General features: G+C 41.0%; 1 protein-coding gene across 1 annotated transcript in view; it reads left to right on the plus strand.

Moving 5' to 3' along the window:
* Positions 1 to 14,169, plus strand: part of Arhgap20 (Rho GTPase activating protein 20) — a 74,126-nt gene that overhangs the window by 11,916 nt on the left and 48,041 nt on the right. The window contains exon 2 of the mRNA XM_076925183.1: positions 5,566 to 5,648. Coding sequence (XP_076781298.1) covers positions 5,566 to 5,648 — 83 coding nt within the window. The remainder of the gene's footprint in view (positions 1 to 5,565; positions 5,649 to 14,169) is intronic.

Genomic DNA, 14,169 nt, shown 5'->3' on the forward strand with positions numbered 1-14,169 from the left:
GTGTGCAAGCCTTGGCATGACCATGCATTTTCGTTTCTCTTGGGGGGGATATACTTCGGCATGAATTGCAGGATCATATGGAAAAAATTGTTTAACCATTGGTGGGACTTCGCACTTTCTTTGACAGTAATGGATCCAACTTGTAATGAGACAGCAGTGTGTAAGAGTCCAGTGTCTCTGTCAACAGCAAACTGTCTTTCTTAGTATTACCATCCCGATGTGGATAAAGCAATAGTTCATTGTGGCATTTATTTCCCTGGTGGCTAATGATGTTGAACAGTTTTTCATGTATGTTCATATCTTTTCAGAAATCATATCTTTCACCTTATTTCCACTTGGGTAATTTGGCCTCTATGACTAAGTTCTAATAGTGATTTATATATTCTAGATATGGGTCACTTAGCATAGGTATAATTTACAAATGGCCTCCATTCTGTGCAAGTATTCAGTGTTAACAGTGCACAGTCTACCGTTCTGGTCTTTTGTTGCTTGTGTTTGCAGTGTTACATGAAGAAGCAACTGTCTGTCTCATTGAAAGTGACCAAAATAGCTTGTATTTTGAAGGATTTTTATATTTACTCATTCAGTTCATCACTTTTGAGTTAATTATTTTGTGGCACGAGCTACAAACCCAACTTCATTTCTTTTCATGTAGTTATCCAGTTATCCTGGCACAGCTTGTTGACAGCTAATAAATTCTTGCTAAATCATTAGACAGGTATTTACCAAGGAGCACGAAGTGATGGTAGCAGGGTGTGTAAAGGATAGCTTCCTGCAGACAGGAGTGCTGCTTCCCGTGTGTGTGCCTCTGTGTGTGTGTCTCTGTGTGTGTGTGTCTGTGTGTGTGTCTGTGTGTGTGTCAATGTGGTAAATGATCCAGCTTAACAATTCCCATGCCCCCCTCTGCTGTTTATTGATTATAGTTTATGCCCATGTCACACTAAGCTTGGGAATACAAAGTTGAGTTTCAATAAATAATTGCTGAAGAAAGCGGGCACATTTGGAAGAGAAGGTAGTCCTGTAAGGCATGACACGGCATGCCTTAAGCTGGAAAACATCGTGCCAATTTAGGGGAAACAGTCACAAAGAGCCATGTAGTATGGATTCCACTACAGAAGCTGTTCAGAACACAAATGGTAGACTAGTGTTTGTCCTGAGCTGGGGAAGGTAGGGCATCAGGAGATGACTCAGTTGTGGTGGTTCTTGATGAGGTAATCAGTGCTCCCTGTACCTGAAAGGGGCAGACGGTGCCACAGCAAAGGCTGTGTAACATTTGCAGAGCATATTGATCGAGGTGGGAACACCGAGAGTCAGATGTCCAGAGGATCCAGCTGATGGCGATGACTTAGGGTGGGAAACATCATTGAAGCTTTGAGTTATTTTAGAAAAACATGAATTACATGCTTTTCATTCTCATCTGCAGTTCTAACCTCTGTCCATTTGGCGTTGGGTGGAATAGTTCTTTGACCTGCCAAGCTAAATATAGCTTCAGAGAGACAGCATAAAAATCAAAGCTTTCATTTCTCCCTAATTTACATCCTATGCTTATCAAGTAAGTGGCTGTTTGCAAAGATGAACAGGTTTGAAAATGTGCTCACTGTTTTCTATTACAGTTTCTTTTAAGAGCTTGTCCTGTTTGGGGATAATGGTGTAGACAGAGAATACTATTTCATGTTCGTTTGGTTTATAGCACACCCAAAATTCTTGTTAATTTTGGAGCTGCTTCACACTGGATAAACGGTACCATATAAAGCTCATTTCTAAAAGATGTATACAATTGATTTTTAATGTATAGTTTGTGCATTTTTTAAAAGGACTACTGCATCTTTTTCTCTTTGATCATCTTAATTTATTTTTAAGATAAAAGATGAGTGTTAAAAAAATATTTCCTTCCCACCTTGCATCCACTGTGATGTCATCTTGCTCTAAACATCAAACACTTGAATCCAGAAAAAAAAAATAAGAAAATAGTAAGAAACTGGATAGTAATTTGTCAGTTAAAAAAGCATACACTATTTGCAGTTTACTTATAAAACTAGGAGCCATAATTAATCTCCAAAGAGCTGTAAACATTGCTGGCCTAGTGCAGCCTGACCTGATGGGCTTGCACTACTGTATGTTTACAGAAGAATCTGTTCTTATTTCCTTCCAACCTGTTCAGTTCCATTTCCTTATAGACAAATAGAAAGTCCAGGTCCTTATTGCCTGAGTGAAGATCAGTGTCTTCAGTTCAGAGCCCCCATAGGCCTTTGGCTTTTACACATAAGCAACAGGATCTGTGGATCTGAATGAAATAACACTGAATTCTTTATCATTTCAGTTATATCCGCCACTCCTGAGACTTTGATTAATTGTGGGCAAAGTGAATCCTGTGAGTCTTAAACAGTTCATCTGATGCTTTTTCTTTTTCTTTCTTTTCGTTTACCAAATCCAGGTAGAATATTAGTTATAATAATGTCAAATGGCCTAAGAACCTGTGTAGTCCATATGTTCTTGTTTCCTGGACAGTAGAAGCCATAGAAGGGATCAAGTTGTCTTGGCTTGTATGACTTTGTTGGCGTAAGGTTTGAGTATAATTCTAAGACTTCAGTCAATAGCAGTATTCTCTCTGAGTTTACTGCATCCCTCTCAGTGTGAGTCTAGCTGAGTGAGGTGGATCGAATATAATCTAATCACTGTGCCTAGGAATGTTCTTTCATGTTGTTTCCATGAAAAATGTATTTAAAAATACAAAGGAATGTGTGTCGCCACTTTTTTTAAAATTACCCATGTTCATTTTTTTAAAAATAACTCTCAGGAAGATGTTCTTAAATCAGGTGGTTTCTTACACATTGGATTATTAAAGAATCCATTTCAGAATCTTGGAAATTCTGTGAAAAAAAATTAGTTCATAGCTTTTGTGAATTTGAAAATATATGTGTATGTGTCTGTGTGTGTATGTGTCTCTGTATGTGATATGGGTTTTGGGGTTTTTGTTTGTTTGGGTTTTGGTGTGTGTGTGTGTGTGTGTGTGTGTCTGTGTGTGTGTCTGTGTGCATGTGTCTGTGTCTCTGTATGTGATATGGGGTTTGGGGTTTTTGTTTGTTTGGGTTTTGGTGTGTGTGTGTCTGTGTCTTGTATGTGTGTGTGTCTGTGTGTGTGTCTCTGTATGTGTGTGTCTGTGTCTCTGTGTGTGTGTCTGTGTGCATGTGTCTGTGTCTGTGTCTCTGTATGTGTGTGTATCTGTGTGTGTCTCTGTGTCTCTGTATGTGTGTGTGTCTGTGTGTGTGTTAAGTTCTTTTCTTTACATTTCAAGGCTCTCTCAATTCTCTCCAAATTTGTCACCAACCCAGAATGTAGAGTTCAGAATTAGAAATCATGTACAAACGAGGAACTACTCTAGGACTGAAGTCGGCTGATAGTGACAGGAAGGGCCCCAGAGGTGACCCCACAGAGGTCAGCTAGTCTTCAAGGTCACACAGGTGGCAAAGGACTCCCTCCAGTAGGAACAGCAGGATTGCTCACATTTCAAATTTTACAATAACAAAAATGAGCAAGGGCAGATGGGGGAAAGGGGGTCAAGGCAAAGCCAGAAGAAATGGAGTCCTGAAGAACAAAAGTCTGAAACAGCTTTGATGATCTTAATAACCTGCACCTTTTTAGTGAAATCAACTCTGTCTTCTCGTCCTGTGGTTGCTCATGCAGAGAGACAGTCATTGCAGCCTTGGGATGTCAGACTGATGTGACTAATGGAAACTGGGAGATGCACTTTGAATGCTGCGGTGTACGAGCTAAGTTGTTGAAATTACTACGGTTGAGAATCTATGTGCTATTCCTGTGAGGAAGGTTCCAAACACACCATGTAGACTTTGTTTCGCTTAGTAGCCTGGAGCCTGTTACTGATTCATTGTCAGCAATGCCTGACCTGGGTATCTGATAGTCTCCATTTCTTAACCCATTTGTTTCCTGGTCTTTGTCGTTCTGTGTAATTGTTTCAGCTTCAGTGTCAAATGTGTTTGAGAGCTGTGAGGACAGAGCATCCACACAGGACAAAGGATTACTGGAGTAGCCCCAGTCATGAGGCCAGAGTGGCAGTGAAAGCAGTGATTTGAGAAATCCCTGTGAACGTGATGAATTTTGGGAGTAAGAATTGTAATAAAGAAGTGTATCATCCAACTAAAGGATAATTCTTCTGCCCCTGTGTTAGTATCTTAAGTTTTATTTACTAGCCAAGAAAGGGTTAATTCTTTTGTGACATACAATAAGATGTTGACCCTTAACCAGCTAGTTAGTTTTGTCTGGTTCCCAAACACGGGCATTCCAAGCTCTTGGGTAAGTCTGAGTTTGGGCCAGGCCGGGAGGAGGATATAGCAGGAAGAGGTACTTTTGTCGTGTGGCCTGAAGTTTAATTGTGGCTGTCTGTGACTCCTGTTAGTTAACCTTACTCACCAGTTTCTAGAATCAGGCTCTCTTAATGTATCCACAGTTGTTAACCTATATGTTCTTTTAATTAGAGAATAATTATCCAGCTAGCTCAGGTGCAATAGATTCTTATTCACCACAAAATTTTCAGTTATTAAAAATACAGAACTTGAAGTAACAAGCCTTACTCCTTATAAATTACCTAAATAGAGAATGAGTTTTTCTTAAAAGTTAAAGAAAGTACCCCTGTGTGTGAATATATGAATATAAAATAAAGAGTTGATTACATGTCTGGTAAGAGTGTTGCTGCGGTGGAGAGATAGCTCAGTGGTTCAGGGTTCTCCATGCTCTTGCAGAGGACTGGGGTTCACTTCTCAGCACCAACTTAATGGCTCACAACCACCTGTAACCCCAGTTCCAGGGGATCTCGGGCCCTCTCTGGCCTCCACCGGTGCTACATGCATATGGTATACAATAGGCTAACAAATACTCATACACATAAAAATAAATAAATCTTGTAAAAACGGGGGACCCTATTCACTATGGTTTGAGCTTTAACTGATTCTTCTTCCCTTCGTTTGACTTCTCCAGATTTAATCTTCCACTGAAGCTTAGTTGAGGACATGTGATCACCATGAAGTGGAGTCAATAGTATATCCCCCAATGATACCTTGGAATATAAATAAAAGGATTCATGTCTATGTAGCCCAATGGTTCTCAACCTGTGGGTCCTGACCCCTTTGGGGCATATCAAATATCCTGTATATTAGATACTTACATTATAGTTCATTAACATCAGCAAGTTACAACTGAGAGGTAGCAATGAAAATAATGTTATGGTCAAGGGTCACCAAAACATGAGAAACTGCAGTAAACTGTCAAGGCCTTAGCGAGGTTGAGAACCACTGACCTCACATTGACCATATAGACAAAAAGATATGATAGGTTTCTTTTTTTTAGTTTAATTCTCTGGCAATAAAAATGGCTTATACCTCACATTGACATTTGTGGTCCTATTTTAAAGGTTGTGGCTTTAGATCCATGAAGGAAGTTGTAGACTCTTTGATGGTCAATGTGAATTTTTGCTGAATTAGATTGAAAACCATCATTTAATTCCTTCACAGGTCATCTTGTCATTACTTTGATTTTTTTCCCCCTCAACAGAAAATGAAAACACTCGCAGAAAGGAGGAGAAGCGCCCCGTCCCTCATCCTGGACAAAGCCTTACAGAAGCGGCCGAGCACCAGGTGAGTACAGGTGTCATGGCTGCCCTGTGCTGGCTGGAGGCTGTGTCATCTGATGAGGTTTTCAGATCTTAGTAACTATGAGGTTGTTTGTCGCACCAGCATCTTCTTCTTGGTGATAGGAATTGTAACCCGTGACATCATTTCCTAAGAGACAGGTAGTTTTAGAGGTAGAGTGTGTACCCAGTTGCTTTAAAACTAAACTGAGTGACTTTCCTACAACACATCTCACAAGTACAAGCACAAAGTGTCAGTGTTTGTCTAGATAAATTAGAAATCCCAGTGTTGAAAACTGAATGTCTGCATTATATGCACAAATGTGCTTGCTTTTGCTCCCAGTGTTGCGCCTCTCCATGGATGTGGTAATCTTTCCCAATTACACTGATGAGTAAACAAACCACAGTAAGATTATTTTCTTTAAAAGGTTGGTGTCGTGGACTTTATTGTAAATTAGCAACAAGGCTGGCTAACTATTATAATGGCCATTTCATTGATTAAGTTTAAATAATTTTCTAGAGGGATTTTTTTAAAAGTCTTTTACAATGTGTATAAATTTAATTGATATTCAAGCACTAATTCAGGGTTTGAGTTTTTCTGGGTGTGCGTGTATGTGTCCGTCCGTCCATCCGTCCGTCCGTCCGTCCGTTCATCCGTCCCATATAGGCATAGCTGCATCTGTGTGCATATGTGTGGGGGCCAGAGGTTTACATTAGGTGTTTGCCCCAATCGCCCTCTCTTCACTGCAGAGAAGTCTCTGAGCCCAGAGTCTCACCAGCCAGTTTGCTCTGCAGTTGCCCTGTCTCTGCCTCCCAGCACTGGCATTAAAATGCAGGCCACCACTGTCATCATCTTCTCATATAAATGCCTGAGATCTGAATTCGGGTCTTCACGCTTGCCTAGGAAGCATTTTATCCAATGACGCATCTTCTTGGCTGATCCTCTTCATTCATTGTAGTGGTATTTTAACTTTGAGATATTCAGAAGGCAGCTATGCTGACTTTCTGCTGAGCTGTAAATCCTTCCATGTAAAGACAGTCTCTGTAGCCTTTGTTTAAAGCTGGAGTTTATCTGTAACCATGCTGCTTTTAGAAGTGGGGGACTGAGGGGGTCATTTAACAAAGAATCTGTATGGTCATGACAGAAGAGTTTGGTGAAAAAGATAAACTTCCAATCCTATTTAATGAAATACTTAAAATACTTTTTTTTTTCTTTTGCAGTTCTCAAACTAATGTCTTTCTGACCTGTGCCTTAAATACATACACTTTAGACATGGGGTTAATCAAGAAAGAGAAACCACTTTTATTCAATGGGTGCCTAATGAAAATTGAATTAGGAAGCTGCTCTTCCAAATAAAAATGCAGCCAAGTACTTCAGTGTCATATGTAAATGACTTTAGATACTTGCTTTAGCATACTTGTGTGTTTGTGTGGGTAAAGGAAAGTGGCCACATCCTGGTTACCTAGGAGGCACAGGAGGAGGTCTTTTAGGGGCAGTAGATGCAGAGAGGAATGTGGTTATCAGTACAACTTTCTCTAGTTCTCTGCATACAAAGATAATTTTTACAGGGTTTTTAATGAAATCTGTTACTGGACAATCGTGGGTTCCAAGTGTAGTCCAGTTGTCAGCTAAAAGAAGCCTTGAGCACAGGGTGGGGAGATAGACATCTTCTTCAAGCCCAGGCATGTATTGACAATAGCATTGGTGTAAGGCACAGACACAAAAATAGCATTTCCTGCCGGTACTAACCTCTAGGGGGCACTTTGGAATTGTGTGGAGGGTCCGATTTTCTCAGAAAATACGGAGATCAGCAAGCACAGCCAGTGTAAGGCAGAATGCAGCCAGTGAAGCAAAGGATGGTCAAGTGCTGGCGTCCCTTTCAAATGTCCCACATGCAGCCTATTTGTGAAGAGAAAAAAAAATGTTGTGTTGTTTATACCTAAGACCTGACTGTTTTATATAGAATCACAGTGTTTTTATTCATTTTAACTGATACTATATTTTCAAGAAATGCAGCTGTGTTGTACAGTGGGAGGTAATTATACTTTGTATCCTTTTGAACAATTTGGGGAAAAAATTATTTGATAGTACCACATTTGTAGGTGCTTATTTCAATGGAGGGCTGCTTATTCTATTGTTCTTAAATTTCAATGTATACATTATAAGCAGATGTAAATAAGTAGGTTTGGGCCCTTGTTGTGTTTTAGTATAGTCATGCTGGAACATGGCCACACTGAAGTACATAATTCATTAATTGCACTATGGTCTTCCTTTTCTTTGTTATTAGGGTTCTGCTTGATATTTTATAACTATGTTTAAATGTCATTTTACAGTACAAAAGGAGAAGTTAAAATAGATGGGTGTGTTTCTGTCAAATAGATGATCCATGTGATAAAAGGGCATCCAGCTTAGTATATCAAAAACCATAAATAGAAAGATGCAGGTCAATGACAGACCGTCCAGATCCAAGCAATCAGAGGGGCAGAAGTTACGGGGCTTTGTTATTATTTGTTTGTTTTTCAGAAAGATCCTGTTTCTTTAAGAAAAGAGATACAGTCTAATTCAATGGTTTTCTAATGCTCTGATCCTATAAAAATGACCCCCCCAACCATAACATTGCTTAAATTGTTATTTTGTAGCAGTAATTTTGCTACAGTCGTAATATAAATATGTCATTTGCAGAATATCCGATATGTAACCCCCTCACAATGGGTCCCAGCACACAAGTGGACACTGCTGGTCTAATTGGACAGTTTTTGTTATGTTTTGTTTTGTTGCCCACAAATCAGGAGGCAAACCACCAGTGCCCAGTTGCATCATACTACTTAAGCTTACTCATTCTTCTCCATCTTTCCTATTGCCAGTTCATTCATTTTGCTAATTCATTATTAATAGCCTTGGCTCTAAAACAAATACTACAAATTGTATTTTCCCACATCAGTACCAGTACCACACTGTCTCTGAACCTTGCTGGCAATGCAAGTACACAAGTGTCTCCTACTACACGCCAACACTACACCTGCTCTCGGATCATTCTGTGCGTCGTTGCAGTGGTCTTCTTAAAGAGTGGTAGGTAAAACCTCCCAAGTGAAGACAACTCACCACTTGGACCCACGTAAAACAAAGGAAACTAAAAGGAGGAAACAGAGATAGATAAGAAACCTGGAGGACACACCCTCCCAAAAGTTACAGAAAGTACAACAAATAAACACACAGAGATTAGACACCTCCACAAGCTCACAACCACTAAACATCGAACACCGAGGATAATTAGAAAACTGAAATCTCAGAAAAAGAGGTCAGGATGCTACTTTTAAGAAGGATCGATGACTATTGAGGGAACTCAAGTAGATGTGTGAAATCAATCCAGGACCAGGACAAGAAAGTTTCCACAGAGGATGAACTGGCCATAAGAAGAAATTCAAAATTATGGAGGAAAATACAGAAAGGAAATTGAGACTCACCAAAGAATCCATGTAAACAAATTCTAAAAATGGAAGACTCGTCAGATAAACGCAGTGGAAAGGAACACCCAGAAACCAGGGACAACCAGGAGATTTCAGAGGTGGAGAGTGTGGTCCCGACAACAGGTCGCTGCAATACGTGTGGAAAGCAGATTGATGGGTACTAGTAGATTCCCAGAACAAAAGAAGAGCAGACCTAACAACTCACGGTGCAGAAGAAATAACATCTAGAGACAGGAACAGTTTATTCAATGAAATTTTAGCAGAACATTTTCCAAACCTAAAGAAAAAAAAATGGATATCCAAACAGATTGGTTCTCAGTCTGTGGATCATGACCCTTTGAGGGGTCAAAAGATCCTTTCACTGGGGTCGCATGTCAGATATCAGACATTCACATTACAATTAATAACAACAAAATTATAGTTATGAAGTAGCAACGAAATAGTTTTATGGCTGGGGGTCAGCACAACAGGCGGAACTGTGTTAAAGGTCGCAGCCTGAGGAAGCCTGAGAACCACTGCACTACCACGTACCATGATTAAAATCTCAAAAACACAAAACAAAGAAACAGTAATTAAAAGCTATAAAGGAAAAATGCCGAGTCACATTCAAACGCAGAAATGGCAGATAACAACAACAAACAAAAAAAATCTCTCCTCAGCATCACCTCTCACCAGAAAAGCATTATTTCACTCCCTGGAAGTGAGTGACCCTCAGCTAAGATCTCTGTATCCAGGAAGGTTAGCCCTTAAAACTGAGAGGAAATGGAAACGGAACAGAAGATAGATACAAATGAAGGTAATTTATCACAGCCAAAACAATACTGCAGAAACGATTTAAAGCAATACTACAAAGAGAAGAATAAAGACAGCGTTATCCGGGATAGCATAGGAAAACAAACATTTCACAAGAGGACTGGCAGAGGAGAGCCAGGAAGGATTCATCCATTCAGCGCAGTGAGCCAGAAAGCCCTTGGTACTAACAGGTAAGGAAGAAGAGAACTGTTGCTCATCCAACCAGAACATGAAGCACAGACACTGCAGGAGATAGCAGAGCCCTCTTAATAATAGCACTGAGCACAAACAACCCTATCCCATTCGTCAAAGGCACACAGTAACTAATTAGATTAAAAAGCAAGACCTCACTGTCTCTTGACTCCAAAAATTACACTTTTCTGGATGGAAGTCAGTCCAGCAAATAAAGCCACGAACAAGCTGCTGTGGCAGCTGTCGTGGTTGGTAAGTGGGCTCCTAAACCACGGATCAGGAATGGCAAAAAAGGGCACTGCATTGTTTGTTTGTTTATCGAGACAGGGCTTCTCTGTGTCACACTGGCTGTTCTGGAACTCACTCTGTAGACCAGGCTAGCTTTGCACTCAGAGATCCACCAGCCTCTGCCTCCCAAGTGCTGGGATTCAAGGAGTGTGCCTCCACTGCCCACATGGAAACGATTCAGCAAGAGTGCATATAAGCAATTTTTATCATTTTTCACATCATGTGTCAGCACTCCCAATTTTCTAAAAGAAACACTGAAAAGCATGAGAGGTCAGCTGAGCCCCAGGGTTGTAACACTGAGGAACTTCTGTACCCAGCTCTCATATTTATATTAGTCTTCCAAACTAAAACTGAACACTCTACAGCTAACATGCCATAGATAGACTGGATTTCGCACAAAGCTAAAGAATGGTCTCTCAGTGAGGGGATACACATTCTTGCCACTGGCCCATGGAACCTTCTCTAAAATAGTTACATTAAAGACCACAAAAGCAATCTCTATCTAATACAAACCAATTAAAGAAATTCCTTGTATCTTATCAGACCATCCTAGAATAAAACTAGAAATCTGCAGTAAGCAAACACACACACACACACACACACTAACACTAACTACACAGCTTGCTGGAGACTAAACAGTACACTTTGACTAAAGAATGAATCATTGAAGAAATCTAGGAGGAAATAGTAAAGCTTCTGAAAGCAAATCAAGATAATAGAAAACCTACCAGAACTTCTGGGACACACAGCCAGGAAACTTCCAGAAGGAATGTGAATAGCTCAGGTGCTCATGTTTAAAAGAAGAAGAAGGAGGGGGAGGTGGAGGGGGAGAGAGGAGAATGAAGAAGGAGAATGTCAGGAGCTATGGTATGGAAACAGGAAGCCAAACACAGATGTGGCAGATGGGGGGAAGGAGTAATAAAGGCTAAAGCAGAGCGGGGTCTTTAGAAAGAGAAATTGGTGGGTCAGAATGCATCTGCAGTTGGGAAACAGAGGGTTGTGAGCTCACCTTCTCCTTTTTAGTCTTGCTATTGAAGTGAGTCTCCCCTGTCAACACTCTCTGTTCTTCAGAAACGATCAGACAGGTCTGTTCCTGGTGCAGTGCGCTGTTTCTTGTGATATAGTCTGGGGGATCACTAGAAGGATTTATTTGTTCTAGTAGTCATGGGCAGGACTGATCTAGTCTAATTTTGATCTTGCAGAATGGCACATCCATTCTTCATTCCAGTTTGACTTGATTTGTTCATTGAATCAACATTGAAGTTACAACTCAGTCTTATATTTGTTCTTGGTGCCTACAGAGCACTGCCTCGTGGGGAGCACTACCTTGTATGGAGCACTGCCTCACGGCGAGCTGCCTCATGGGGAGCACTGCCTCATGGCGAGCTGCCTCATGGGGAGCACTGCCTCATGGCGAGCTGCCTCATGGGAGCACTGCCTCATGGGGAGCACTGCTTGACTAGTGGATGTTGAGTTACTCTTTCTCATCTTGTCCACGGGGATATCAGGCTGTCCTAGGGTATTGTTGCTATATTGGACTGGATGCTTCTTTATCCTGTAAAGCTGAAAGCTAATATTTCCCAGGGTACTTTTGGTGGTTTATGATTGATTTTCCTTTAGAAACATGAACAAAAGGAAGCCCAAAACATTACTTGCCATAGTTGGGAGACTTTATAGTATATACCGAAAGTAAATGAACTGTGAGCTTCCTTTCTGTGCTTGAGCTATGTCTTCCTACAAGCTGTGAGAACTTTGGCAAGCTATTTCTCCTCTTTGGGCCTTATTTTCTTTGTCTATAAAAGTGAGCTAATCTATTAAAATAGCAATTATAATACAATTTAAATGCAGCTAAAATGTAAGCTTTTGTCAAACACATTTATCAATATATAAATAAATATAAATTAACTACATATAAGCCCATTTGGTCCCCTGTCACATGGTACCTTAGCATCTCAGTGATATAGGTATAGACCTTGTCTTTCCAATTTGACTGAGTGACAGGACCATATTTTCTACTCTTAAAAATCTGTGTGTTCAGTGCATACACATTAGTTGGATTAAATACATAATTCCTTTCTTGCCTAGCTGAGTAAAAGCCTGGCTGCCTGAGAAAGAATAGAATGATCGGTACCAGGAAGAACCCCAGGAAGGAAAGAGGGTTCTTGAGTAGTTGAATGTGTGTTAACTTAATGCTTGACTATTTATTACGCCCTCTGATCTGAACTCTAATGAATAAGGGTCCCAAACAGCAAGGTGTCAAATGGGAGGACCAGGGATGAGCAAACAAAGAAGGCAGAGAGCTGAGACCAGGAGGTCTTACATAAGCCATCCACTTATGGCCAGCAAGTTTATTAAGAAATACAGCAGTGTCTATGGGGAAAGTGGCCACAGTCAACAGAAAGCTAAATCCAAGCACACTGGCAAAGAGAACATAGGATACCTTAGACACAGCTGATGACCATGGCCCTTCGGGGGAGAAAGCAGAGGTTCTTGGGGCCAAATCTTGACTCCTTGAAGGCCCCAGCCTCAGCCCAGACCAAATCTTGCCAAGTCTGCTCCTGGGCAAGGACACAGACCTAGCATCCCCTTTGGTTTGTCGTGCCTCTGAGAAAGTCTTGGGTTGGCCTGGCTCCCAATAGTCCTCTGTGTTAGGGGCCAATGCTGTTGGTTCTCCTGTTCACTGTTTCTAATGTAAAAAGACACAGCTATAGATTCTAGTGCCCTGCCCTACTTAACCCTGGTAGAATTCCATATTCTTTCTATACCTGGGAGCGTTTCCTTATCATCAATTATATGGAAGACCTGGGGCTTAGAGGAAGCTGACTCTTTCATGTTCTTTCTAACGCAGCTCTAATTCTATGACTTTTAGTTTTAAAATTTCTCAGTTGCCAAATGTAGCAACACATACCTTTGATCTCAGCTCTCAAGATGTAGAGACAGGAGCATCTGTGAGTTTGAGGCCAGCCTGGTCTGCATAGTATGCATGCTCTAGGCCAGTAAAAGCTGGGTAGTGAGACCCTGTTTCAAAGAAAATCTCTCTCTCTCTCTCTCTCTCTCTCTCTCTCTCTCTCTCTCTCTCTCTGTGTGTGTGTGTGTTATGTGTGTCTGTCTGTGATATATGCATGAATACAGGTGCACACACCTGTGCATGCAAATGAAGACCAGAAGAGAACACTGAGAAGCCAGCTCTATTGCTCTTAACCATATTCCCTTGAGACAGGATCTCTCACTGTACCTGGGACTAGACTACCTGTAATCTCCTCCCCCCTCCCCCCCCCCCACGCACACATACATCCCTGCAGCACTAAGGTAACAGGCTCATGTATGGGACCTTACCTCATTTGGGTTTTAAAAATCTAAATAATTGACCAGGGAGGTAGCTCAGTTGGTAAAGTCCCTCCTTTGCAAACCATACCCAGCACAGTGCACTTATAATCCCAGCTCTCGGGAGATGGAGACATACCAATTCCTGGCGGTTGCTAACCAGCTAGTATAACTGAATTGTCTCGTCGAGCTCTGGGTTCAGTGAGAGACCTTGTCTCAAAAGTAAGGTGGGTGAGGAACACTTGAGGAAGGGAGCCAGCATCAGCCTCTGGCCTCTGCACACATACATGTTGGCATGTGCTCATATGCAAATGCATGCCCGTGTATACACACACACACACACACACACACACACACACGCATGCACGCACACACACTCAGTAACATACAGAATATAAATGGTATGGCTGGTTCTTGCATCTCTCTTACTTTATATATAAACATGTTTTAACATCTTAGATTTT

This window comes from Arvicanthis niloticus, chromosome 26, assembly GCF_011762505.2.
Source record: "Arvicanthis niloticus isolate mArvNil1 chromosome 26, mArvNil1.pat.X, whole genome shotgun sequence".
NCBI lineage: Eukaryota > Metazoa > Chordata > Mammalia > Rodentia > Muridae > Arvicanthis > Arvicanthis niloticus.